This window comes from Cervus canadensis, chromosome 14 (genome assembly GCF_019320065.1).
Source record: "Cervus canadensis isolate Bull #8, Minnesota chromosome 14, ASM1932006v1, whole genome shotgun sequence".
NCBI lineage: Eukaryota > Metazoa > Chordata > Mammalia > Artiodactyla > Cervidae > Cervus > Cervus canadensis.
The window spans coordinates 29,761,564-29,786,693 of record NC_057399.1 but is presented as its reverse complement, the minus strand read 5'-3'; the positions used below and the strand labels follow the sequence as shown (position 1 = coordinate 29,786,693).

The window sequence follows — 25,130 nt, the reverse complement described above, 5'->3', positions numbered from 1 at the left end:
CCTCCTCACGTGTGCACGCTCAGTCGCATCCACCTCTTTGGGACTCCACAGACTGCAGCCCACCAGGCTCCTCTGTCCATGGGATTCTCCAGGCAAGAATACTGGAGTGAGCTGCCATGCCCTCCTCCAGGGGATCTTCCCGACATAGGGATTAAACCTGAGCCTCTTACATCTCCTGCATTGGCAGGCAGATTCTTAACCACTAGCGCCACCTGGGAAGCCCCCACACCTACTTCATGCCCAGCAGGTAAAACATATTATCTGTAATCCTCGCAAAAAAGCAAGCAAGGCAGACGTCACTATTACCTTCCCCACTTTATACCTGTGGAGAACTTCAGACTGAGATAAGTTCATGAATTCATGAATTTGCCCAGGTCACGTGAAAGATGGTGGCATTAGGATTTGAACACAGGCCTTCCTGACTTCAAATGACTGCTATGAGCATGAACTGTACATCTGCAGGTTCACATTTGGCCAGTGAAGCTGTCCTAGGCCCTTGAAAATCAAAGATAAATCCTACCCACAGAACACTGCCCAAAGCTTGGAAGACAGATAAGAGGGGGAAGAAGGTGACATTAAAGACATGGGAAAGGGAAGAGGTAGAAAACAGAATGTTTTCTGCACCAGGTTAACCAACTACTGTGTCACTCTAGGAAGGGGCATGCGAGTTTGCGTGATAAGTTGCTTCATTCATGTTGGACTCCTTGCAACCCTATGGACTGTCCATGGGATTCTCCAGGCAAGAATACCAGAGTATGTTGCCATGCTCCCCACCTCCAAGGGATCTTCTGACCTAGGGATCGAGCCTACATCTCCTGTGGTTCCTGCACTGCGGTGGATTCTTTACCACTGAGCCACCAGGGAAGCCTCCTATGGAGGTGGGGTGGGAGTGGGCTCCTAAAACATTCAGTGAAGAAGGGGGCAGATGGATAAAGGAAAGATTACTGAAGCGGGCACAGAGCCCTGGAATAAAAGGAGAAAATATCAGAATGTCTATTTCTGCTTTGTTTTGTTTTTTTTTTTAATCTCATCACTTTAAAATATTCTCTTTTGCAGATTGTTTCACTGCAACTTTTCTTTTAACACTAGAGCGATACAGACAAAGAGCTGTGTAGCCCACTGGTGTAGAGGATGGGTGGGGTGAGGCGAAGAGCTGGGTGCTCAGGTGGGGGGAAGGACTCCGAGGTGTTTCAGAGACTAGACTGGGGAGTCAGGGGCTGACCGCCTGCAGCAGTGAGGACAGGGAGGGGAAGGGCACATCCCCCGTGGGTTTCTGGAGGAGTGTTGATGCCAGTAAGGGAGGTGGGAAAGGCTGCCGGCTGGAGAGGCAAATTTCATCTGGGATGGAAGTGCATATGACACGAGAAACCCAGGAGTGAGGGAGTCAGGAAGGAGAAGAGGACGGAAGGAAGGGGCTGAGCAGTGGGACACGCTGGTGACCCCTGATGGTGGCATTTCAAGGAGAGTCTGGGCATAAAGTCAGCTTCCATCCTTAAAGACAAAATTCTCTAAAAGAAAATTCATAGAGGAGAACCCTCACGAAACGCATATGCAAGAGAGGAAACTCTGAGAGATACATACTCAATGATCTGCTTGGCGTCCTTCTCCGAAACCTCCTCACTGTTTGGATCCAGAAGTATTTTCTCTTCAGTCTCCTGCCTGCTGGACTCTTCCTCCTCATCCTGGGAAAGGAACAAAAATTCCACTTTAAAATAAAGAGGGAATCCCTAGGATTGGCATTTTCTGGAAAGAGAGTGAACAGTATTCAACTTCACAAGTGATGTGAACACAACCAAGGGGAGGACATAAATTTAACCCTTACCTACGCCAGGCAAATTCTACCACTCCATCGCTGTTTAAATCACTGAATGAAGGACCAGAAGGAACCCTCTAGGGATCCCCTGGAACCCTTGCTCCCCAAGAATACATACAGAAAAACCATGCCAGAAAGATGGGTATGTATCAATATTTGGTCATCAGAGAGTCTTGCAGATCAGGGGTCCCTAACCCTCGGGTCATGGAGGGGTACCGGTCCGTGGCCTGTTAGGAACAGGGCTGCACAGCAGGAGGTAAGCCGCAAGCAATTGAGTGAAGCTTCATCTCTATTTACAGCTGCCAAAAAAGGTTGGGGACTGCTGCTGTAGACCACATTTGCTCTTGATAACTTAGTGACCTTCTACACCCTTCTCTTCCAAAGCCAGCTGAAGAGATCTTAGTATTGTCTTTTTGATGATGCCAGTGGACCCTTCCACATGCCTTCAGGGTGGAGGGACTGGAGCTTGTAAGCATGTGGCCTTCTGTGTGTGTGTTCTGTGGCCACTTCATATTTCTGGATATGTAGATAAACACTGCCAATAATATGGCAAAGGATTCATCACCTCCCCACCTCTGAACTATGTACTTGGTTCTGCTGGCCTGTTGGAAAGCTTTACTAAATATCCATAATATCCACTACTACTCACTTGGTGTTGAAAGTTAAATCTTTTCAGATAACCTAGAAGAATTCCCTTTAAAAGGAGGCTTAAAGAGAATGATGCTTTTCCATCACTTTTGAATGAAACAATGAGGACTGACAATGACAGTAATGCTGAACATTAAATCTATAATCACAGATCACTGAACTCTAAGGGGTAAAATGAGGAGTGGGTACAGCTCCTTCATGTCCAGGTGAGCACCAAGAGGGGACATGACTGGCCACAAGATGAGGACCCAGTCTCTGGACCCCCAGGTCAGAGTTCATTCTGGTCCCAGTTGTCTGGAGCTGTCTGCAACTGTCACTCTTAGGAGGGCACCCTTGGGTTCAGCAGCCTTCTTTACCTCATCTCTGCCCCTCCCTGGCTGTCAGATTCAATGAGAAGATTCTTCCAATGGATCATTTATGGGCCCATTCATCCAAGTAAACAAGAGATATTTTAAAAATTGATTTTGTAAGTTTCAAATACCTCAGAGAAAGAGTGGCCTATAAAAAAAATAGCATGCCTCCAAAAGTATTTGCTTGTTAATAGTATGCTTTAAAAAATAATAATAACTTTTATTCTCTTTCATTTTTAATCCATGGTAGATTAATTTAGGAAACACAGGTCCACAAAACAGAAGAAAATAAAAACAGTCTTAAAATTCTGGTGAGCTGGCATTGGTAAGGCTGCTCTGCTCTGGCCATGGTATTCTTTGAACCAAGATTCCTCTAAACTGGTAAACATCGGATTTAATGACTACACACTAGCAACGCTCTAATAAAGGAGATAAAAATCTTCATTTATTTCTTCTATTTGTAATTGTTCATTTTTAATCCATGGTAGATTAATTTAGGAAACACAGGTCCACAAAACAGAAGAAAATAAAAACAGTCTTAAAATTCTGGTGAGCTGGCATTGGTAAGGCTGCTCTGCTCTGGCCATGGTATTCTTTGAACCAAGATTCCTCTAAACTGGTAAACATCGGATTTAATGACTACACACTAGCAACGCTCTAATAAACGAGATAAAAATCTTCATTTATTTCTTCTATTTGTAATTGTTAAGCAATTTAAATTTGACCTAGAAATATCTTGATTATTCTTTCATTTCTATTAAAAGTGTACCATTTTAGGTTCTAGATACAGTGAGTATTCCTTCCAAGAGACTGAGAAAGGTGGATAACAATTATATCCAAAGTACTAAAACAAGAATCCAATTAAAAAAAAAAAAAAACAAGAGGATCAATAAACTCATTAAACCAAGTAGATATTGCTCTTTTTGTCCAAATTTCAATACTTACAGCTTCAAACAGGCCTAAGCACTAAAGGACTTCAGGCATTTTTAGGCTCTTAACCCTCAGTGTAAACCACTTAGAAGCATGGAATTGCTTTTCCCAAGGTAATCCATCTCCAATTTTCCTCCAAAGACCTTTCTACCACCTCCGATTTAATGCCAGCTTCTCTTTTCTTGGTTTCAAATAAACTGAGAATTCACCAAGTTTGCCCGCTGGCCAGGAGGAGCCCCTGAGAAGTCACTGTGAAACTAGGCATGAACCAGCGAAGCTCTGGCAAACTCTCTAGGCCAGCTGTCACCCGCTGGCCAACAGTGGGGGACGAAGAGACAGAAGGACCTGGGTATTTTCTGAGAACTTTCCAGCCAATGAACTCCAAACAGAGACACAAACATACCTCTTCCTCATAATCAGAATCACTCTCTTCACTGTCCGATCTAGGGGCAACTTCGTAACTACAAGGAAAAGAGCAGGGAGGAAGAGCAAGTTTAGCTTTTTAAATTATAAAACTATGTGTGTGTATGTGTATACACAAATACATATGGCCCATTCTATGTACAAATGACAAATGCAAGTAATAACTTCAGTTCAGCAATGGTCAGATTGTTTTAGTTCCTAGATTTTACAAGGACCACAAAAATCTAAAAAGCCAAAGAACACCAATAATTCTGCTTTCATGCCTTACCCAGGATTCATTTCCAACCAGGCGTCCAGCTGACTTGCTTTGGGTGCTTCTGGGCCAAACAGGACCTTGCCAGTTTCTGTGTGAGTCACTTTGACGGGGAGGTCACTCATCTGGCTGCTCTCATCTATGGGCTAGACAGAAGACAAGACATGGCATTGCTTACTGTTATGATATTCTCCCAGTTCTGTGCTAGAGTTTGTGGCTATCCAGCATGTGAAACCCCTTCCTGTGACTAGAAATTTCATCACCTGGTGAGTCCCAGGTGGGATGTTGGAGGTCACTTTCCACTAAAGAAATGGGAAACATTGGCCTTCCTTGCAGCTAAGTCATTGGCACAAGACCTAAGCTCTGCAACTGGGCACATTCACCAAGGCTCTGAATTGGGACCTAGAAGAAAGTGAGGGCCAACGGGCACACTGGCAGGAGAGCAGACAACAGTAGCAACATTGCCAGTGCAGTGGTATTGGCCACGCCGACTCCCAAGGCCAGCTGTGTCTTCACTAACCAGGTGTAGAGTACACCACAGTAACATATAACTGAAATAACAGCATAGCCCCAGTCAGGGTATTGCCTTTGGGAGATCTGATGACCCATGCAATATCCTGTTAACATGTTGCCTTCTTACTTAAATCAAGCAGAGTTGATTCTTGCCATTTTCAACTAAGAACCCTTAAACCCCCAAATATTAATTTGCTGTTGTTCAGTCACTAAGTCATGTCCAACTCTTAGGGACATGAGTCCTGGCTGGACTGCAGCACACCAGGCTTCCCTGTCCTTCACTGTCTCCCAGAGTATGCTCAAACTCATGTCTATTATGCTGATGATGCCATCCAACTGTCTCATTCTCTGTTTCCCCTTTCTACTCATGCCCTCAGTCTTTCTTCCAATGAGTCAGCTCTTCACATCAGGTGGCCAAAGTATTGGAGCTTCAGGTTCGGCCTCAGTCCTTCCAATGAATATTCAGGATACTTCCCCCAGATAAAGACTACTACAAACTCATGGTTTCAGAGAGAATCATGGAAAAAAGAAAGAGGTATTGTCACTTGTGTCATCTCTTAATGGCCAGTGTGGCTTCTGCAGAAACAATGTCATTTTATCCAAAACCAAACTATCAGGTACCTAGCCCAACCATGGGGACCTGCAATAAAGCAAAAGGCTCTGCTCATTGGAAACCTGGCAAATCGACCAAGTTTGAGCTGAAATTCATCATTAGACTCTCAATGAAAAATAGTTTGCTCAGAAAATTAAGAGAATAAGTGACATTGCAGAGGCTGTGTTTAACCTACTTCTGAGAACAAATTGTTTAAAAAGGTCTAAAACTGGAGCAATCCTATGCAAATGAATGCTACTGACTACAGGGTGACTGTGCATCTAGGAGCAGACCCCCAGGCGAGATGTCTGTTTGGAAACGCTTGATCTGTGAGTAATTCAAGTTATCTATTTCCTTAAAAGTGATAAAATTCAAACATTTAGGCAATTCATTAATTCCGAAAAGTTGTTTCTAAATTGCTATTTGGAGTTAAAATGGAAAAGTAGTGTACCGTAGGTTATCTTCTATATCTAATAGGAAATGACCACGTTCCCCCTCCCCCTCAAAACCGGTTCTTTCCCCCTGCTTCCTCAACAAAGCACTGTCAGAATAAGAAACAACATATTAGCAATTATCCACAAAAATAACCTTAAAAAAATAAAAAGAGAAGGCTTACTCCAGATTTTCTTTCCTTTTATGTGTACTGAAGCAATGGTTGTGGACACTGTTATTTTGCATTTCAAGACAATGCTTCTTCCTCATTAAAGTAGAAGGTCATCTATATGTTCATGTGATAACTAGGACATCTACATAAGTAGGAAACGCTACCATTTCCCTTGGAAGAATCATATTCCACTATCTTGACCTATCATACTCCAGCTTGTTTTACGGCTTGTCTCATGCCTCAGAGAAAACTGAGAATCACTATAGCTGAAATTAGAACTTTGGCAGAAATACCGAGTGAACACACCAGAGTGTAATCAGAACATTATTTCAAAACAAACCAGGTAAGATGAAGACTGCCCACTATAGCAAGCAGAACATACCATGTGCTATGATTAAAAAAAAAAAAAAAAAGTGCATGAGCTAATTTTCCCAGGGGATAATATGAGATAAGAGAGCTACCGCACTAACACCTTAAATCTCTCCCTGTGTGATTGTTAATTACAGACCCATGTGAGGCATGCTTTGGTAAGGCTGGGCTTTTACAAATTAGAGCTCTTCCTAAGTGCCCTAATATACAGTATTCTTCCCCTATAATAGCCCACTGAGTGTTTCTCACACATTAGACATTTATCCCAATCTTTTCTTTCCTTGTGATGAACTATAGTGGTTAAGTAACATTTATTGTTCAAGAGGTTTCTGCATAGAATAGTGGTTTCAACCTTTTACCTGCCACTGGGCTGTTCACATTCATAATACGACTCATGTGAATGGTGATTCTGGAAATGAAAGAGGCAACCCTCCACCCACCCCAATCTTCCAGGAAGATTTGTCAGAATCTGTGAGAGGAGACGGCAGTTTGAAACAAACGCCCTTCCCATCCCACTCTGGGGGACACCTGCTCGTGTGAATCACTGGCACAGAACTCTTTAAGTTTTCAGAGAAAAAAAAAATCCAATAAATCAATCACTGTATTCTGGTGATGCAGGAGAATATCAGAAATAACAGAAATAAAATTTAGAAATATACTGATGAATCTACGAATAGAAGCTATAGGGTAAGCTTACAGAAAATCCAAAAAAATAGGCCACCAAATACGTAAATTGTTTGGCTTATGGAGTTATGAAATTTCAAAGTAAATGAAAGAAACTGGGTCATATTTTATGCTTCTGCATCATTGACAGGGAAAATGTAATTATAGAATCACTTAAGATTTTTCCACATTCTGTATATTCATAAACACATGCTTATATGTGCACAGAAAATTTCTGGAATGGTATACAAGAAACTTAATATCAGTTGATTGGCAGTCTGAGATGGAAGATTACTGTTTAGTGTATTTCTTTTATGCTATTTTAATTTTCTACTATGCTAATGGACTACTCTTTTTACTTAACAATGAATAGCGGAGTGAAAAATACAATTAGTATACATAGAGAATGGCAGGGCATCATTCAGCAGAGCACAGTAAAAATGGATGCAAAATCCCTTACCTCTCCGTCCGGTCCCAGGGCAGACTCTCCTCCTTCAGCGTTCTCTTCAGCCTTCTGCAAAACAATGTCAAATGTTAGGTATGAACCCAGAAGGTGGGGACAGGAAGGACCTCATGGCAACTCAGTGGTACATAACAGCATTTCATTACTACTTGTCACCATCCAAGAGAGCTTAAGAATTAATGCCTTTTATGTGTGTTTCTCTTCACTCTGAAACAGTGTGTATTTTATTGGCAACTGGCAGGGAGTGACTGAAGCTAGATGTGACTCAGCGTTGGCCCATTAGAGAGGAGTGGACTATGTCTTCTAGGATGCAAAGAGCTTAAGATGTGGCAGCATTAGGAACGAGGTCACAATCTGAAATGTAGTTGTATTTGACACTAGGAAGATGCATCCTGAATCAGTTCAACTTGCCCATTCCCTTAGCGAGTTTTCTAAAACATGTCCTCTCAAGAATGAACTCTGAACCACTCTTGGGTTATAAAAATACAAAATCATTCAAAATCCTGTACATTCTCAGAATGTTTTTCATTCTACCTAATTGGCTTTCATAATAGCATTTCTACAGTGGGTATACGGGGAAATTTGATGCAGATTCTGTGGTCTCATGAAAAATTCTGTCATCCTCCATTTCTTAAATATTCCAATATCTTAGCCCATTAACCTCTATGTGCCTCAAAGACAGCTTAAATGAAAAGCTAGAATTATGTCACATTTTGTACATACCTGATAGAGCCTCATCTGCAATAAACACAACATAGTCTGAAATTTCTTACATTTATAACAACCTCTTTGACAAGTGAAATCTTTAACACCACCTTCACAGAATCCTTATTTTAAAGTTATTCTGTGTAGTGCAATGAGGAGGAAAAAAAACCAACTTCAGTCATTTCCTTTATCAAGACATTTAAGAAAATGAGCTTTCCTCCCCTGGGCCCTTTAGTTAATTAAAAATATACATAATGATACAGAATCAATATTAACTCCACTTTGTTTACTTAAGGCATTGATTGTATAATACATTTTTTGCTTCCTGTGAAAATAACTCAATTGTCTCTTGACAAAACAGCTTTTACAGAAAATGTCTAGGGTTGAAAATCCAGTCTTTGTACTGAAGAAGGGCAGTTCCCATAAATGTCTGAAATTTCTGAAGTTCTTTTATAATTTTCTTATAAAACGTACACGTATACATGTATGCCAAAGCACAATGCATAAAAAATGTAGCACTTCTACCAAATGAAATGCTCCCTTTGGTTATGATTTCTATTTCTGCCACCCCAAAGTGAAAATATTTCCAAGTTCAAAAGGAATGACCATTATGGAAAAGCACTGGGCCCTATGTCTGAGCTATGGATTCAGAGAACAATGGCAGGTAGTCTCAGAAAAGGAACTGTCCCTGCTTCCAGCTCCCCTGAAAAGTCCATTTTTGGAATTCTCAGGCACTATATTCAGGTGACTCTTTTAATTAATTGCAGAAAGTCAATTAATCCCACCATTCTCTCCATACAAATCAGAAATTAGCTACAAATTTGGCAAACAAAGAATAGCAAATGAGACAATGAATAAGCCAATTTCCAGTATCTAGCTAGTGGAAATGGATCACCGTTTCAATGAATAGCACATTAAAAAGTCTGAAGGACCATAAATAACAGAATCAAAACTATTATGAAGAACACTCTTCTAGGAATATGCTATCGACCAGATAGGGTGTTATCTAAAAACTGCCTCATCAGCAGGACTTTCTATTACTTAAAATCCTCTAAACTAATTTTGAAATTTCCATCTAGTATCAAATCTGAGAGGCAATGTAATATCAGGCTTAGGAAACTTGGTTCTGGAATTAGATGAACTGCATTTGAATCCCAGCTCTGTCACTAACTGCACGAGTACTCGGCCATGTGATCTTGAGCAAATCTCTTGAATCTTGGTTCCCTCCTCTGGGAAAGTAGCAGTTCCCACCTCACGGGGCTGTTGCAGGACTGGACCACCATGTCAATACAGATAATCCAAGGTTACATGTAATATACATTGAGAGTGTCATTTTCCACAATGTGAAAGAATCAATGATAGTCTGAGGGCTATTTATGTTTATATAAGACTGGCTACAGCACTGTCTGAAAATCACTTCCTAACATTACAAAGTCAGGGATTTCTGTCTGTTTTGTTCACACATGTATTTCCATACCTTACAAGGTGTCTTGGCACTCAAAAGACAATAAATATGGTGAACGAAGGAATGAATGAAAACAGCAAGAACAAAGCTTTCCACTTTAGCATACCCTCAGTGAATTATCACCATTGTAATTAGGTGCCAATATATTTGCAAATCATAAAACAGCTAAGAATGCACACACAGTTCCCTCATTGAACTGGCGTTCTATGATACTTCCCGTGTGTGCCCTGTATTTACACCCAGTTCGGCTGTGCTATTATACAAGGTGGAAGCCAGATGGCAGTCTGCTCTATGGCAGGAGATGTCAAGTTCTCCCATCATGCTTTGAATTTCTTCAGTTTGAGGACAATCTCTGGTGGGTATGCTTTCATAAATCCACATTCTCACATTAAACTAGTGCTAAACCCTCTACTCCCCTCCCCTCCCAAAAAAAAAAAAATTCCTTTTATTTTCTTTTGTTCATGGTCAACTCCAAACAGACTGTGACTGGTGCTACCATTGGAGCTAACTCTGGACAGACTCCGAGCTCCTCGTGAAACAACCTGATGCTCCCGTGGCAGCTGCTGCCTGAGGAAGTTCTGTATCAGTGAACCTGCAGCATGTGACTAAATACATCTTATCAGTGTTACTGGCTGATGCCTCAGCTTATTTCCACTGATTAAAACAAAAACAAAACCCACTTCAGTTCAGCCACTAATCAGGGCTAAAGGAACTTTGTACTGGCTTCTTCTGACCTGCAAAAAGTTGATAACTAACTACCCTCATGGGACATAATTACAGAAGCGGATGTGACACAAATTATCAAAGACAATTGGGCTTCCCGATTTCCAAGGCCAATGTGAATTCAAACACTCTTTTTAGGAATGTTCATGAACAAAGCTTCGTACTCAGGTACCCTAGGCTGTACAAAATAATCAGTGACACGGTAAGGAGAGAAAGGAAACCCCAAAGGTGAAAACCCTGAGGAAGCTGAACTCAAGAAAACGGGCTTCAGGCTTCCCTGATGGTCCAGTGGCTAAGACTTGGTGTGCCCAATGCAGGGGGCACGGGTGTGATCCCTGGTCAGGGAACTAGATCCCACATGCCGCAACTAAGGATTCCACATGCCGCAACTAAGACCTCAGCCTGGCTAAGTAAATGAATAAATATTCAAAGGAAAGAATATTTTTCTTTGAGTAAATTAAAAAAAAAAGGGTATTTTATGCAGATTACCACAACACACACCACAAACAGCCTCACTTTGTAAAGAAACAGTTTTATATCAAATATCTTACAAACTATATTATACAGTGAACACATTTTATCCCCCAGCAGGTGTTGTTACAACATACCGAAATATCATTCAAATGTGCTGGCATCTTAAAGACTCATTCTGCTCTGAGGGAAATCTGAGATTGTCAGGAACCACTTGGTTATTTTTACTGTCACTTAAGAGGACCTGTGAGCATTAAGATAGGTGAACAGGCAATAAAAAATACCCAAGAATATCAAGTTAACAAGCAATTGCACATGACTTCGGTAGTGCCTTGTAGGGAAAACCAGCTCTAACATTTTGACTCAAGTAACTGGTCAATCCAGTTAAGCAAGACTTTGATCCAAACTTCTGGTTTCACCCATTTTGACACTAAACTTATCAAATAAATCTAATAATCGTGTCACTGCATTCACTTACCTTTACAATAGTCACTATACTCAAATGCCCAAAATTGCCTTAGAATATTTCTTTCACCTACAAAAATCTCCTTGTGGAGGAAAACTACAATAAACTAATAGTCTCTGGGGAAAAGAGATAAAAGACCTGAGAAAGACTGAAGAGTAAATTGAATATAAAATGTCTCAATAAGATTACAGCTTTTCATCTGATGGTGTTTTCATCATTATACCAAGAGGTTTTTTTTAATTGTTTGCTATCTAAAAGAAAAACACATTTTTCATCTCTATATTGAGCATACACTAGTGTCAGAAAGGTTCCCCCTCCAAAACATCACAGATCTGAGATTCACATATAACAGTGTATATAATACTGCTTGATGAGAGGGAAAGAAAGAGATCCAAGGGCCACAATGAAAAAGAGACTTGGCACAGTGCTCCCCCAAGGATTCTCTGAGTATGTTCCCATTAGTATCATGAGTTTCCAAGAAATGTCACAATAAACACCAAGGGTATAGTTGTGCTGGTGTACACCCCAGTGAGAGATTTGGGAAGAGGGAATTAAATACTTTAATTTTGGCCTGAAGTCAATAGCTGGGGAAGCTGAACCTCTGAAGTGATCAGACTTCTCAGCAGTAGATTCAGGGACAGGGGGCTGGCATGGGGCTCCTGACCACAGCCCAAGGAAAAACATACCCTAAATCTATGTATGAAATGTCTCATTATTACCAGGAGGCATCAGAGAGCAGAGGTGAAATAATTAGAAAATCTCTTTGTAGGAGCTGGGGAGGTGAGGGAAGCAGAGTCTGCCCAAAATAAGACATCCTCATTTCCCACTGCAGGCCACAACAGTCAAGGGGCCTGTCATTGTCCCAATGGATACCCGATTTAGTAACAGCTAACTGAGCTTCACCTAGAAAAAAAATGGTGGCCATTTATTTTCTCAACATCACAGAGAATATGCAATAAGTGGAAAAAGAAGATTTCATTTTCAGAGAAACCTATAACCATATTTGGACACTCACTATCCTGCATTTATACTACAGAACTTCTTGGTAAGAAAACCAATATTTACTGAGCACTTACTATGTCCCTGGGAGCATTCAAAGTGCTTTAGATAAACTTGGGCTTCCCAGGTGGCTCAGTAGTAAACAATCCGCATGCCAGTGCAGGAGACGCAGGAGAGTCAGGTCTCATCCCTGGGTCAGGAAGATCCCTTTGAGGAGGAAATGGCAACCCACTCCAGTATTCTTGCCTGGAAAATTCCTCGGACAGAGGAGACTAGCAGGCTACAGTCTATGAAGTCACAGAGTCAGACACAATTGAGTGCGCACGCATGCATATAACCTATGTAATCCTTACAACAAATGCAGGCTGCAGGTCCTGTTCCTATCACCTTCTAACAGATTAAGAGACTAAAGAGTTGGGTTAGAGATCTCTTAATGAAATATCCTACAAGGGAACAAGAACAATTAGTATTCTATGCTTTCTGACACAGTTATGAATTTAAAAGACAGTGTATTAATGTGATTTAGATAGTGATCTAAGGCACAAGTAAGCATGTTCAATCCTATTTGTACACACCCCCATTTCAGACTTGGGTCCCTCCAATAGATAGGCGAGAACTCTCACGGCAGAGGAAGCAGACCTCCAAGGGCACGCTAAGCGCACATTAGCACTGTGTTCATGCTATCCCACTGTAGAAGCTGGTGCCACATAATCATTTATTTCACTACTTGAAAAATGATTCCTCCTCTAACATTCAAGGAGATATACAGAGTTTACTTCTTTTTCTTCCACTTCAAGAGCATTAATGGAAGACCAGGTTGAGAGAGAGAGAAGTTTCAGAATGACTTATAAATGTATACTTCATAGAAGTGGCTCTAATGATGAGAAGAGAAAAATTAAGCAAGTCATGTGAGGTTAAAGGAAACCGACTTGATTTTTCACTAATACCAAGTAACCAGAATCAACTCCCCAAGAAAGAAAATGACAAAAAGTAACAAAGTTGCCCCTTTCCAACTAAATTACAAGGTCCATCATACTCCTCTTTGATGGCATAGTTCTTGGAGTGACCTGGATGTTATCCTACAAGTGTTGCCACTAGTTCAGTGCTATTAGTTCACTGGATAAAGAAGCTATTTTCAAAACAAAGATTTAGGGATGCCTTACTTAATAAGGGGATAACCCTGCAGATAGGTGCAGCATGATATTACTTCTAAGGGAAATGCTGAAAAGGATAGCATAGAATTAAACGCCCCCATGCAGCCTCCCTCCCCGACAGAGAAGCTGGAACAAACAACTCTCAATCATTCACTCTAATGGAGGGGAGAAGAACTCCAGATAATCCAGAGTGTCAAATAATCAGCTTTTGAAAGCATCCATTTTCTTTGCACTTGAATCAAGGTACATCTGAAATTGGGTGACTCACTTTGAACTAAGTCTTAAGACCCTGTGAGACAGTCTTCAGGAAGGACTAGAAAGGAGCCCAGGGTCTTGCTGTCCTTTATCCAGTGTCTCCCAACAAGATGGCTGGGAAGGAAATTGAGCCTGATCTCCTTGGTCCTGCTGAGGGCAGGGAGTACTCAGGTGCAAGGCATCCTGACAGCATGCTAGGCAAGAGGGGAAGGGCTGATAATAAAGTAATAATTCTGCATATTTCATCATGTGAGCTCATCAATGGAAGATGCCTGGAGAGAGACACCAGGCAGACCGGAGTCACTTGGGGTACCTATGACTCGTTTGCCAAGAAATCAGGTCGTAGTCTGGCTCCCTGCCTTCCTTCACAGCATTTGTTACAGTTTATACTTATATACTCAGGTGCATATTTGATTAATGTCTGTCTGTCTCCTTCTTTGGTTTAATTAGGAGGGCAGGAGAAATTTTCCTCACCTCTGTACTCTCTTCCACAGAATCTAGTATGCTGCCTAGATCACAGTAAGAGTTCAGTTAATATTTGCTGAACAACTGCATGGAATAGAAAAAATAAGTGCTATTAGCAAATATGAAAGCAAGAGTTTGGAAGTAGAGAGTCAATCTACAGATGATGCAGAGTTACAAGCACCATGAAAAATACCAACAGGTTCCTGCTCTGTAAAGATTAACACAGAAACAAAGGCATAATCATTACTACTCAATTATGTACCTTTCTTTGCCTATGATGATATAGCAATCTAATACTGTGATTGTTTGCTATTTCGTCGCTAAGTCGTGTCCAACTCTTGCAACCCCATGGACTGTAGCCCACCAGGCTCCTCTGTCCATGGGATTTCCCAGGCAAGAATAGTTGAGTGGGTTGCCATTTCCTTCTCCAGGGGATCTTCCAAACCCAGGAATTGAATCCACATCTTCTGCGTTGGCAGGTAGATTCTTTACAGCTGAACCACCTGGGAAGCCCTCAGTACTACGGCAACAATCCATTTATTAAAAGCCAGAAGCTCAAATTTGAGTCATTAGCTTTTAATCACAAACAAACATAGAATATGAAATGCAGTGTTAAAAATACTAACAGTGACCTTTTTGTTACAGCCTCCACAGAATAAACTTCAGGATTAGGAAAAACTAAAACTGCTATTTCATGGGTCCACCTATGGAATACAAGCTTCCCAGGTAATGCTAGTGGTAAAGAACCTGCCTGCCAATTGCAGGAGACATAAGTGACACTGGTTCCATCCCTGGGTTGAGAAGATAACCTGGAGGAGGGCATGGCAACCCACTCCAGTATTCTTGCCTGGAGAATCCAATGGACAGAGGGGCCTGGTGGGCCCCAGTCCATAGGGTTGCAAGGAGTAGTTGAACACGACTGAAGTGACTTAGCATGCACCTACGGAATATTGCAGAATTGTATCTGTTTGCCATGTGTCAACTTTAAGTCAGAAATTGGGAGCTGGAATTTTGCAAAGTCTATAATGCGACCTTGACAAGAAAATTTGCTATTTCTCAGCAAGGAAATGTCGAAATGCAAACCCTGACTCATCCCTCATTCACCTTCACAATAAGGGGAGCTATCTTATACTAAAGAAATCAGGTGCAGAAGGCACCTTCTCAATCATTTATTCCTCCTCCTTAATTATGAAACAGGTATGAGAACTCAGGAGCCATGAAATTAATTATTTTTCGAAAAACATTTTGTTCCATTATTCCGTGCAGAGAAAAAATGATTAAATGCTACCAGTCCTCAATCTTCACAATTTTAAAGCCTTCCTGCTGATGTCTGTACCCAGACCAATCAGGACTGACCATGAAAATAGAATAGCCACCAAGAACTATATTACCAGACTACCTAAGCTTCAAAGAGGATCTAATATATTCACAGGTCTACACAGGGAAGCAGGTTACCCCTGAAGTGAGATATACGATCTGCAGAACAGAGATTGTAAATCTTACCCTCATTTCTCATGATAATTTAGATTATTTTACATAGGACTATTGTTTTCTGTAATGACCTAAAACTCTGACCTGCACATTTACCTTACTGTAACACCAGGACAGCTGAACTGAATGAACAATCTTGGCAATAGCTGTCTGTCCAAACAGGCTGAAATATGTTACTAAAAGTATCTCAAAAAAAGTATCTCAAAGCTCTCTCTTCCATTGCTCTTTCTCTGGCTCCTTTCAATCTGAACAAGGCATTTTGATTTTCATTTTTCATTCCAGTTTCCTAACTCAGCAGCCCCCTGCCTACGCATTGCACTTGAGTAAACCCTTCTTTGGGCCATGTTTTTCCCTTTCCTATTGACTGTGTGTACTTAGTTTTTTAATACTGTGTAAAACAGCGGAAATAGGAATCAAATATACATTCTGTCCATCTCCAATATGTCGTTCAATATGCCTCATCAACCCATTTATGTCAGCAGTGTTTGCAGTAAAACCATCTAAGTCTTCCATTAGGGTAGTTAAGGAGTACTCATTATAGGGCAAGCCAGGCCTAAAACTGGTCCCCAAACACACATCCCCAGCTCAGCCACAGGCATCAGAGTACTCACCTTCTTCTTCCTCCTTCTCTTCTTCTTCTCTTTGGCCGCCTGGGCTTGCTTGTGCTCCCAAACCAGGTTAGTCAGGTTGGCCACATACTCATCAGTCTGCTGCAAGAGGTATGCTAAACGCCTGTCTTTCTTTTGATCGATCAGTTTTCTATAGCCCTCTTCATCTTCAGCCTATTAAGGAAAGAAGAGTGTGACGAGAACATAATAAAAGTTTGTGGACAACACCTTTTCCTACACATCCCTCCTCTGACGGTCTGAACTTTAGTGGTGTGTGCAGCAAACTGAATGATTCCAGCCGCCCGAGTCCTCGAACCCTAGCGGGGACTGGGGAACACAGGGCAGTGCGATGCCTACATCCCGAGAATGGGGGTTCAGGGTCAGACCAACACATGTAACTACACAATTTGTGTGGTGTGATCAAGCATTTCGAGCCAACTTTCCACTCTTCTTTGTTTAAACTGCACAAAAAGTGTTACAATTTGATGATTCACCATCTGAAGCTTATCCTTAACTGTGTATTGGAAATTGTCAAACATAATCAAAAGCAGAGAAAGTAGTAAACTCACTCATATAACCAACAGCAACCAACACAATTAACTCGTGATGACGTGACGACTCATTTCACTGCTGCCCTTCCCCCTACTCTGCCCTGTAATTCCGAACTGAATGGTCCTGAAGCAAATTCCATAATAGCTTTTCATTCGTTAACTATTTCCATAAGTACTTCCAGAGGCAAGGAACTGAATAGGTTTTGAACAAATAATTCCTGATACTTCAAAGCATAACAGACACTGCGGTTGATAGCAAAGGTCAAGTTGTGCGGATTTGGTCCCAGATCAGCATTGCATGGTGCGCCCAGGTGACTGGAGACAACTCATTTAGCACCTGAAGCCTGAGAGTGCTGAGCCATAAAACAGACACAGTACTTCCCACCTCACCTCCCCATTAGGCAACATTATGAGGTTAAATGGAATAAAAACTCTGATGTACTCTGGGTTGTTTCAAGAGAAATCTTTTTTATACATCCCAATAAAAGGACATCTCCAAAATATTTTCTTCACGTGATGCAGGATAAAAGGAACACACGGCAAAATCTTTAGGAGGCAGCTCCATTATAGAGGAGCTTGGGTTTTTCAGTCCAAGGGTGTCCCTCCGGCACTTGCCGGAGCGACAGCAGCTTCATCACTCCTCCTGGCTGCTGTCTGCCCCGTGGATGAACATGAACCTTGAATGCTATTATAACTCTAATTGCTTTTGGTTATGGTTGATCTCACTTGAAGAAAGAGTGATAAAAAAACTTCAGTTTCTCTGTTATCTGTATATTCCATCATTTAATTGCAAAAATTAATGATTTGCAAATGCCTAATCATTAGTGTCAAACCAATCTGTTACTGAAGTTCTAATATAGTCTCACTTCAGTTGAATCAGACAAATTTGATTGCTTACTGCTCAGATGACTATAAAATGGTCTCCCCAGCTAGTTAGCAATCTCTGAGACAGCCCCTCCCATTCAAAAAAGGAGTGGGAGGCAGGAGAAGATGACAAGATTTAGTAGTACCTGGACACAGAGCATTTTAAAATATGTTGTTTACTCTCTGAAATCCAAAGAAAAATTAATGACTAAAAAATGCAAACTGTAATACCAGCCAGGAAGACTGTGTCACTTGGAATTTTTTAGGGATGTAATTACAGGTTGAGGCTAATGATTCTATCTTCATCCAATACTCACACATTACGTCCCACAAAGAATATGCAGGTCTGCTATCAATATACATCACACACACTTTTCTAAAATCCACAGTGTGCTCTGAGATTTTATTCCAAAAATAAGGGGCCAATAAAAGCAAATATGTAGGCCTGTGACATAAACCAATTCCTTCTGTGTTTATATATCCATTAAAAAGTAATGGTAGAAATGGAATGACCCATGAATAGAATTCCACAATAACACAGCTATAACAAAAAAGCAGTATTTCAAAATTAACTGGAAAATCACTTTTTAAACTGTTAGAGAAACATTTCTGCCATTTTAAAAAAAAAAGATAAGCATAAGCATCAGAGACGTAAAAAAAAAAAAAAGATATTCCTAGATTCCAAGACACAACTTAATGAGATATTCATTCAAAACAACTTGTGTCATTAGTCTCAAAGAAGCACTATTTTTAAAAGCACTTTTAAAATACCATGCTGTATTTTCTTTGCTAATATATCATTTAAGATTTTTTCATTAATGTTAGTCTTTTTTTCTCACTGGAATTTTCCACAGTGCTTTAGTATTGATATTATACTTGCTTTAAAAGACGATTTTAGGAGTTTTCTTCTTTTTCTATTCCATGAAACAATTTAATTTAGGCCCTCCATATCTGCGGTTTTTGCATCTGCATCTACAGATGCAGAAGGCTCACTGTCCTATGCCATTTCGTATAAGAGACTTGAGCATCACGGATTTTGTTATCTGGTGGGGGTCCAGGGACCAATCTGCTGCGGATCCAAGGGGTGACTGTATGGTAGGGTGATCATCTTAAAGATTTGGCAGAAATCACAATGAAATATCCTGGGCTTTCTGCTTTGGGCAATGGGAGAAAAGGAGAGAATGAGAGAAAAGAGGCACTACTTTAAAAAGAACTGCCACTTCCATCCTTCCAGGTCTGGTTATCAAAACTCCTAAAAAATAGAGAACCTATCTTCATGTGAGAAGCTATCATCCTAGACATGGAAACACTGTACTCATCAGTGCTAGCCCTTGACTATTGGCATCCTGCTATCTAGGGAAAAGAAGGTATTTTTACCTTATCCCTGCGAAGTTCAAAGGAATGGATTAGTATACTTGATAAACAGCTTTTACTTTCTCCTTCTACCGCGGCCTGTTTGACATTCTCAGTGCAGATGGCTGCGAGCAAAGCGTCTCCCTGGACTCCCGCAGGCAGCGTCCTTACCATCAGCCTCCGCATCCTCTCCTTCTCAATCCGCTCCGTCTCTTTTTTCTGCTCCCGTTCCGTGTTGGCATGCCAGGTGGCCACTGCTTTGGAAAGCTTCTGGATCTTGCCAGCCACAGACCGATGATACTCCTTAAAGTCTTTTGCATGTTGCAAAATACTGTTCAGGTATTCCTAAAGGAGTCACAGCAGGGAAAAGAGAAGGCTGAACATCCAGTTCCCAGTTAAAGGTTCAACACAGTCCAGGAAAGCTCTCAGTGTGTATAGAACAGCAACGGGGGACTGGCACCTATTTGGAATGGGTGTCCCAGTGTGTCCCCGCAGCCGAGGTGCGGGCTACAGGGCAGTGGGAGAGGTGACCTCTCCAAGTTTGTTTCAGTGCCAGCCTGCAGAAAAGAAGCCTCCCAGGTCCTGAGGGTGTGGCCACATGAAAACAAAGATCAGAGGTTGAGAGGGACCTACAAGATGGTGATGATGACATTTCAAGCAAATCACTCTCGAATAAACCCCAGGGAAACAGGTATTATACTGAGAGGACAAACAGTTGGATCATGTTATGCAAGTTAGTGCTCTCACTTAAATACCTTAGGATTGTCACTCAAAATGAGTTTTATAGGAAGCTAACATGGCCACACATCATTTGTATCCAGTTCTTAAATGAAGAAGGGGAAACACATAACCTTATTTACACTCAAGTCCAACACTTTGCAAAACAAAACCAAGCAAGGCACTAAATTAAACTCAGAAAAACAAAATTTATAGGATTATGACACGAGAATCAAATCCTACATCAAAATATTTCCAAATCTCTGGAAAGGAATGTTTTAAAATATCTGCCCCTGTGAAACCTCCAACTGGGCCCTTGAAAAGCCCAGGATACTATATTTATATTTGTTATAAAAATAACTGTTTGCCCTCTTCTTTCCAAGCTCCCTCTCCCCTAGGATTTTGCCCTAGGAAACCTTCCTGTGCCCACCTCCTCAGCAGCATCCCATGGGGTTATGACTAGACACTTGATCGGAATTCAGAGAGCAGCGCCCTCCCCCCTCACCCCGTACTGATGTTGCCGTGTCCTTGGGGAGGTCACCTCTCTGCTGGGGCTAAGTTTTCTCATCTATGAGACGGTGTGGTCAGACCACCTAAGCTCCCGGATCCTCTCTGTGATGTCCCCACCACCCGCAGGGGTCCACCTCTCAGGGGCTCTGACTCTGCCCAGCCACGTGGTGGGCCCCCGCGTACCTGGTGCTTCTGCCTTCGCTTCCGCTCCTGCTCGATCTTCTGCTGCTTCTCCAGCTTCTCCGTCATGCGGGCTTCCCTCAGGGTCTGGCGCTTGCTCCGCTTGTACGCCTTGGAGTTGAGGGCCGTCTCCAGGGTCGTGTCCCGTCGCATGCAGGCCACCACCTCCTGTCGCAGCTGTCGAGAGGGGAGTGGTTGGAATATCTCCCCCGACGGAGACCAGACCCCTGTCCCCCTGCCCTCCATTCGGTGAAGGCGAAAAGGGACTCCCGAGTTTCTCCATCACAGTTGGCCTTCTAGTAAACAAAGGGACTACATCATGCCAAGGGTACAGGGTATGTTCAGAGATGCTCAAAGTCTCCTTTCCAAAAAATTCAGATAGGAAGCCAAGTACAACACTGTCTACAGTAAGTAAGTAGAGAATGTCTTACAATTGTTTTTAAACAAATCGATTCATTCTAATTATTTTAATGATATTAATTAGTTAATAAGCTTTTAAAATGTTTTTACTTCATTTTAAGTGCCATACTAACATTCTCTTTGTGTTTAAAGATTAATGTTGATGACGCTGGGCAAAAAGAATAGAACTACTTCCTGTTTACATGAAGTAGCTGTAGATACTCAAACAATGTTAATTCACTGTCTCATATAAAAATGGGAAATACTAGTTTTGGCTTCCTCTCACTCCTAACAATGGTCTTTGAAAGGTATTTATTTATTTTTACTATATCATGGACTTCTTTCAGATTATCATAAATATAACACCTCATTCATATCATGTGTTATATGGTGGTAGAAAGTGAGGGCTTAGAAACATGCATTGAAATAATAATTTGACTGAATATGAAATCAGCATCCATTACAGTAAATATCATTGGAAAACTTCATAGATAACAGGTTTTTCAATAAAATGAAGCAAAAATGAGAAACCAATCAGAATCCAGCATAGCAAAGCTAATTTGAATGTAATCTTATTCCTGAAAATATAGTTGATTGATACTCATTTAATAAAATTGTATTAAATGGCTTATAAAGTTACCTATAAGAAACAAACAAATGGAATACACAGTTTTTTGTTTTTGTTTTTTTAATTAAGTTCTAATCTACTCACATACCTACAGCCAAGTAGGCGCCAGCCACCATGATGCCCTCTTATGATATTATAACCAACAACACAAATGTATTTCCAAGTTCACATGATAACAGCAAGGGGGTTGGCTGTGGAATTTTATTCACATCCTCCAACAGACCAAGTCATGCAATTCAATCCTTCCAAACTACTTTCGCTCATTAATAATTCATTTTGCATGCCTGAGTCCTTCCCCAAACAAGCCCATCTGACTGGCCAGGAAGCATTCCTTTTCCCCTTTGGCTAAATGAGGCTGTTAGACAATTAGGGGACCTGTAGCTTTGGGGTCAGCAAGGCAAAACTCGCCAAAGTGAACGTTGGCTCTACTTCATCCCCCTAGTCTCCTACAGACTTAACAATTGTAAAATAGATCGCTATGCTTGCCTTTATTAATCAGTGACTTCTAAGACCATAGCAAGAACAGTAGCTACAAAATCACTGATGAGTCAGTGCTGGGGTCTGACGTGATCAGATGCTGCAAAAGTAGGTGTTGATGAATAATCTGCAGTTACAAAACATAGTTTTATGTATTTGTATAAACAATGAGCTATTAATTTAGTTAAGGGCCTTTCATATTTGTTAAAATAATTTGCATAGTCAGAGCTAAGGGTTTTATATTTCTCTTTACAAAGAAGCTCTGATCTATTACCTTCCTGTTTTCCTTTGAAATCATAAAGACAAACATGAGCTACTCCATCTGTTCTCAAGGTTTCATCTACAGTAACAAAATGCCATAAGTCAGACTTTGGAAACCATAGTATGGGAGAGAAAAAAATGTCTCTGATGTACGGAAGAGAAAAATAGAATAATAAGCAGTTCATCTTCATTACTTTTCAGTTCTGTACTGCTGGTCGAAAAGATACACTCTTTTCACTAAATTTATATCTTTTTAACAATATTGAACAGACTTAAGGAAATGCACAGATCACACTCTGGAACAATTACATTCATTTCCTGCACCTCAGATGTGCTGGGGAAAAGTTATTACCTGACGTTGGAAATTGAGTAACCGAAGTGCTTTCAGTTCCACGGTTGCCTTGGTTCGTAAGTCTGGTGGCAAAGAGCCAGGCAGATTTTCCAGCTCCTGTATCCTATGGGCTATGCGAGCCTGGAGTCTAAAGGAGATGATAAAATGGGGGAGGGGAAGGGGAAAATATATGTTACAGCCTGGTCTTCACTGAGAGACAACAGTCTCAGGTTTATGTTCATGGCAGAACACCTTGCAGATACTGATGGCCAATTTCTGACACCCAAACAGGTTATCTGATGTTAAGCAGAGAAAAGCTGCCTTTGCGATAATGCACACAGGTGCTGTATTACTTAACACTTTTGGCCTTCTTCACAACCTGTCTCTAACAGACAGGAAGGAAGGCTCGGGGTACATGTAGGAGCAAAGTCAAAGTCCCATGGCTCCCTCTGAAGAGAGAGAGAAAGTGACAGACAGGAAAAATCTGACTTGCTCCCAGCCAGAGTGCAGAGCTGAGACAACAGAGTTCTCTTTCTAACTGCTAGTTCTGTCCTAAGGCAGCGGGGCCACCGGACCTCCCTTCCGAGATGCTGATGATGACAGGCTTTAATGCCGAGTGAATGAGGACAGTTTTAGGTGCTGAGGCCACAGAAATCAGCCAACCCAAAACTTTCAGAGATAAAAAAGCCCTGCCAACCACAACCATTTCCTCTGTGAGCAATGCTTGCTTGAAAAAAGAAAAGAAAAGGCAAATCAGGCATCGAAAAAAAAAAAAATCTGGTTTGGGGCGGCACTAAATAGTAAACTGTATGTCGAAACTAAGAGTTTCTAGAAAAGGACTGCCAGGCAGTCTCAGTCTGGACATCATTAAAAAAAAAAACAAAAACAAAACAGAACTGTAGGTACTTCCTCATAATAGAGGCAGAACAGAAAATAAAAGACATCCCACTTAATTTATTTGCAATACTGTTACTGTAAGTCACAGAAACTGGTTTTAGAGTTCACCTGGGTCCTATGCTTACAAATAACGATCTGCCATTTAAACCTATTTTTAGAATCACCTTCCTTCAAATCTGGGGGCAAAACTGCCTTGGAATACATTTCGACAAAGAAAGAACAGTAAATGGTAGTAAGTTAAACTAAACTAACAGTAACTGCACTAAGGTGCATTTAAAGTGAAAATGAAAGTTGCTCAGTTGTGTCTGACTCTTTGTGACCCCATGGAATATACAGTCCTTGGAATTCTCAAGCCCAGAATACTGGATTGGGTAGCCTTTCTGTTCTCCGGGGGATTTTCCCAACCCAGGTCTCCCGCATTGCAGGCGGATTCTTTACCAGCTGAGCCACAAGGGAAGCCCAAGAATACTGGAGTGGGTAGCCTATCCCTTCTCCAGCAGATCTTCCCAACCCAGGAATCAAACCAGAGTCTCCTGCATTGCAGGTGTATTTAAAGCACAATTTAATTTTCTCTCTCTCTCTCCCACACACACACATATACATCTACAAGGTAAGTCTATAACAGCACCATGTTATTGATGAGAAAACTGAAGTTCAGAGACACCAAGAAACATGTGGACTTCACAGAGCCAGTAAAGGAGAGAGCCAAGATGAGAATCCTCACTGGCTTGACACCAGTACCAGTGCAACACCACCACAGATAATCAAAGTAGACTTTCTAACTGCAAACTCTCGTGGAACTCAGCTATAAAAGTTGATTAACTAAACATTCTGTTTAAAATTAGTTTCATGGTTTTGTCAACCTTTATGATGCCATATATTGATATGAAAAAGAAAACCTTCTGTGACTTGGACACTGCAAAATATCTTAATAGTTCATATAGCCCAAGTATCAAAAGGCATACATGTGTGTGTATGTGCACACTAAGTCACTTTAGTCGTGTCCAACTCTTTGCAACCGTATGGACAAACAGGAGCCCAACAGGCTCCTCCGCCCATGGGGATTCTCCAGGCAGCAATACTGGAGTGGGCTGTCATGCCCTGCTCCACGGGATCTTCCCAACCCAGGGATGGAGCCTGCGTCTCCTGCATTGGAAGGTGGCTTCTTTACCACTAGTGCCACCTGGGAAGCCCAAGTATCAGAATGAGAGCTTTTTTTTTTTTTTTTTTTTTTAACAAAAATTAGAGCTGTTTGCTTTGATAGGGAAATAAAATATGTTTTTCAAAACTTTAAAAATAACAGTAAGGGAAATGTGTCATTTTTTTCCTGATCTCACTTGGTTGCTCAGACAGTAAAGGATCTGCCTGCAATGCAGCAAACCCAGGTTCGATCCTTGGGTCTAGAAGATCCCATGGAGAAGGGAATGGCTACTCACTCCAGTATTTTTGTCTGGAGAACTCCATGGACAGAGAAGCCTCGTGGGCTCCTTCAGTCCACAAGGTTACAGAGTCTGACATGACTGAACAATGAACACTTTC

The 25,130-nt window shown here is 41.3% G+C and overlaps 1 protein-coding gene across 4 annotated transcripts in view; it reads right to left on the bottom strand.

The window, feature by feature from the left end:
• The window catches only part of SMARCA2 (SWI/SNF related, matrix associated, actin dependent regulator of chromatin, subfamily a, member 2), a 175,279-nt gene that overhangs the window by 112,475 nt on the left and 37,674 nt on the right, over window positions 1-25,130 (bottom strand). For all 4 annotated transcript variants that reach the window (XM_043487359.1, XM_043487360.1, XM_043487361.1 and 1 more), the window contains exons 6-13: window positions 22,716-22,842; window positions 20,602-20,775; window positions 19,363-19,536; window positions 16,427-16,597; window positions 7,619-7,672; window positions 4,433-4,563; window positions 4,145-4,202; window positions 1,582-1,682 (exon numbers count right to left, since the gene is read on the bottom strand). In XM_043487359.1, coding sequence (XP_043343294.1) covers window positions 1,582-1,682; window positions 4,145-4,202; window positions 4,433-4,563; window positions 7,619-7,672; window positions 16,427-16,597; window positions 19,363-19,536; window positions 20,602-20,775; window positions 22,716-22,842 — 990 coding nt within the window. The remainder of the gene's footprint in view (window positions 1-1,581; window positions 1,683-4,144; window positions 4,203-4,432; window positions 4,564-7,618; window positions 7,673-16,426; window positions 16,598-19,362; window positions 19,537-20,601; window positions 20,776-22,715; window positions 22,843-25,130) is intronic.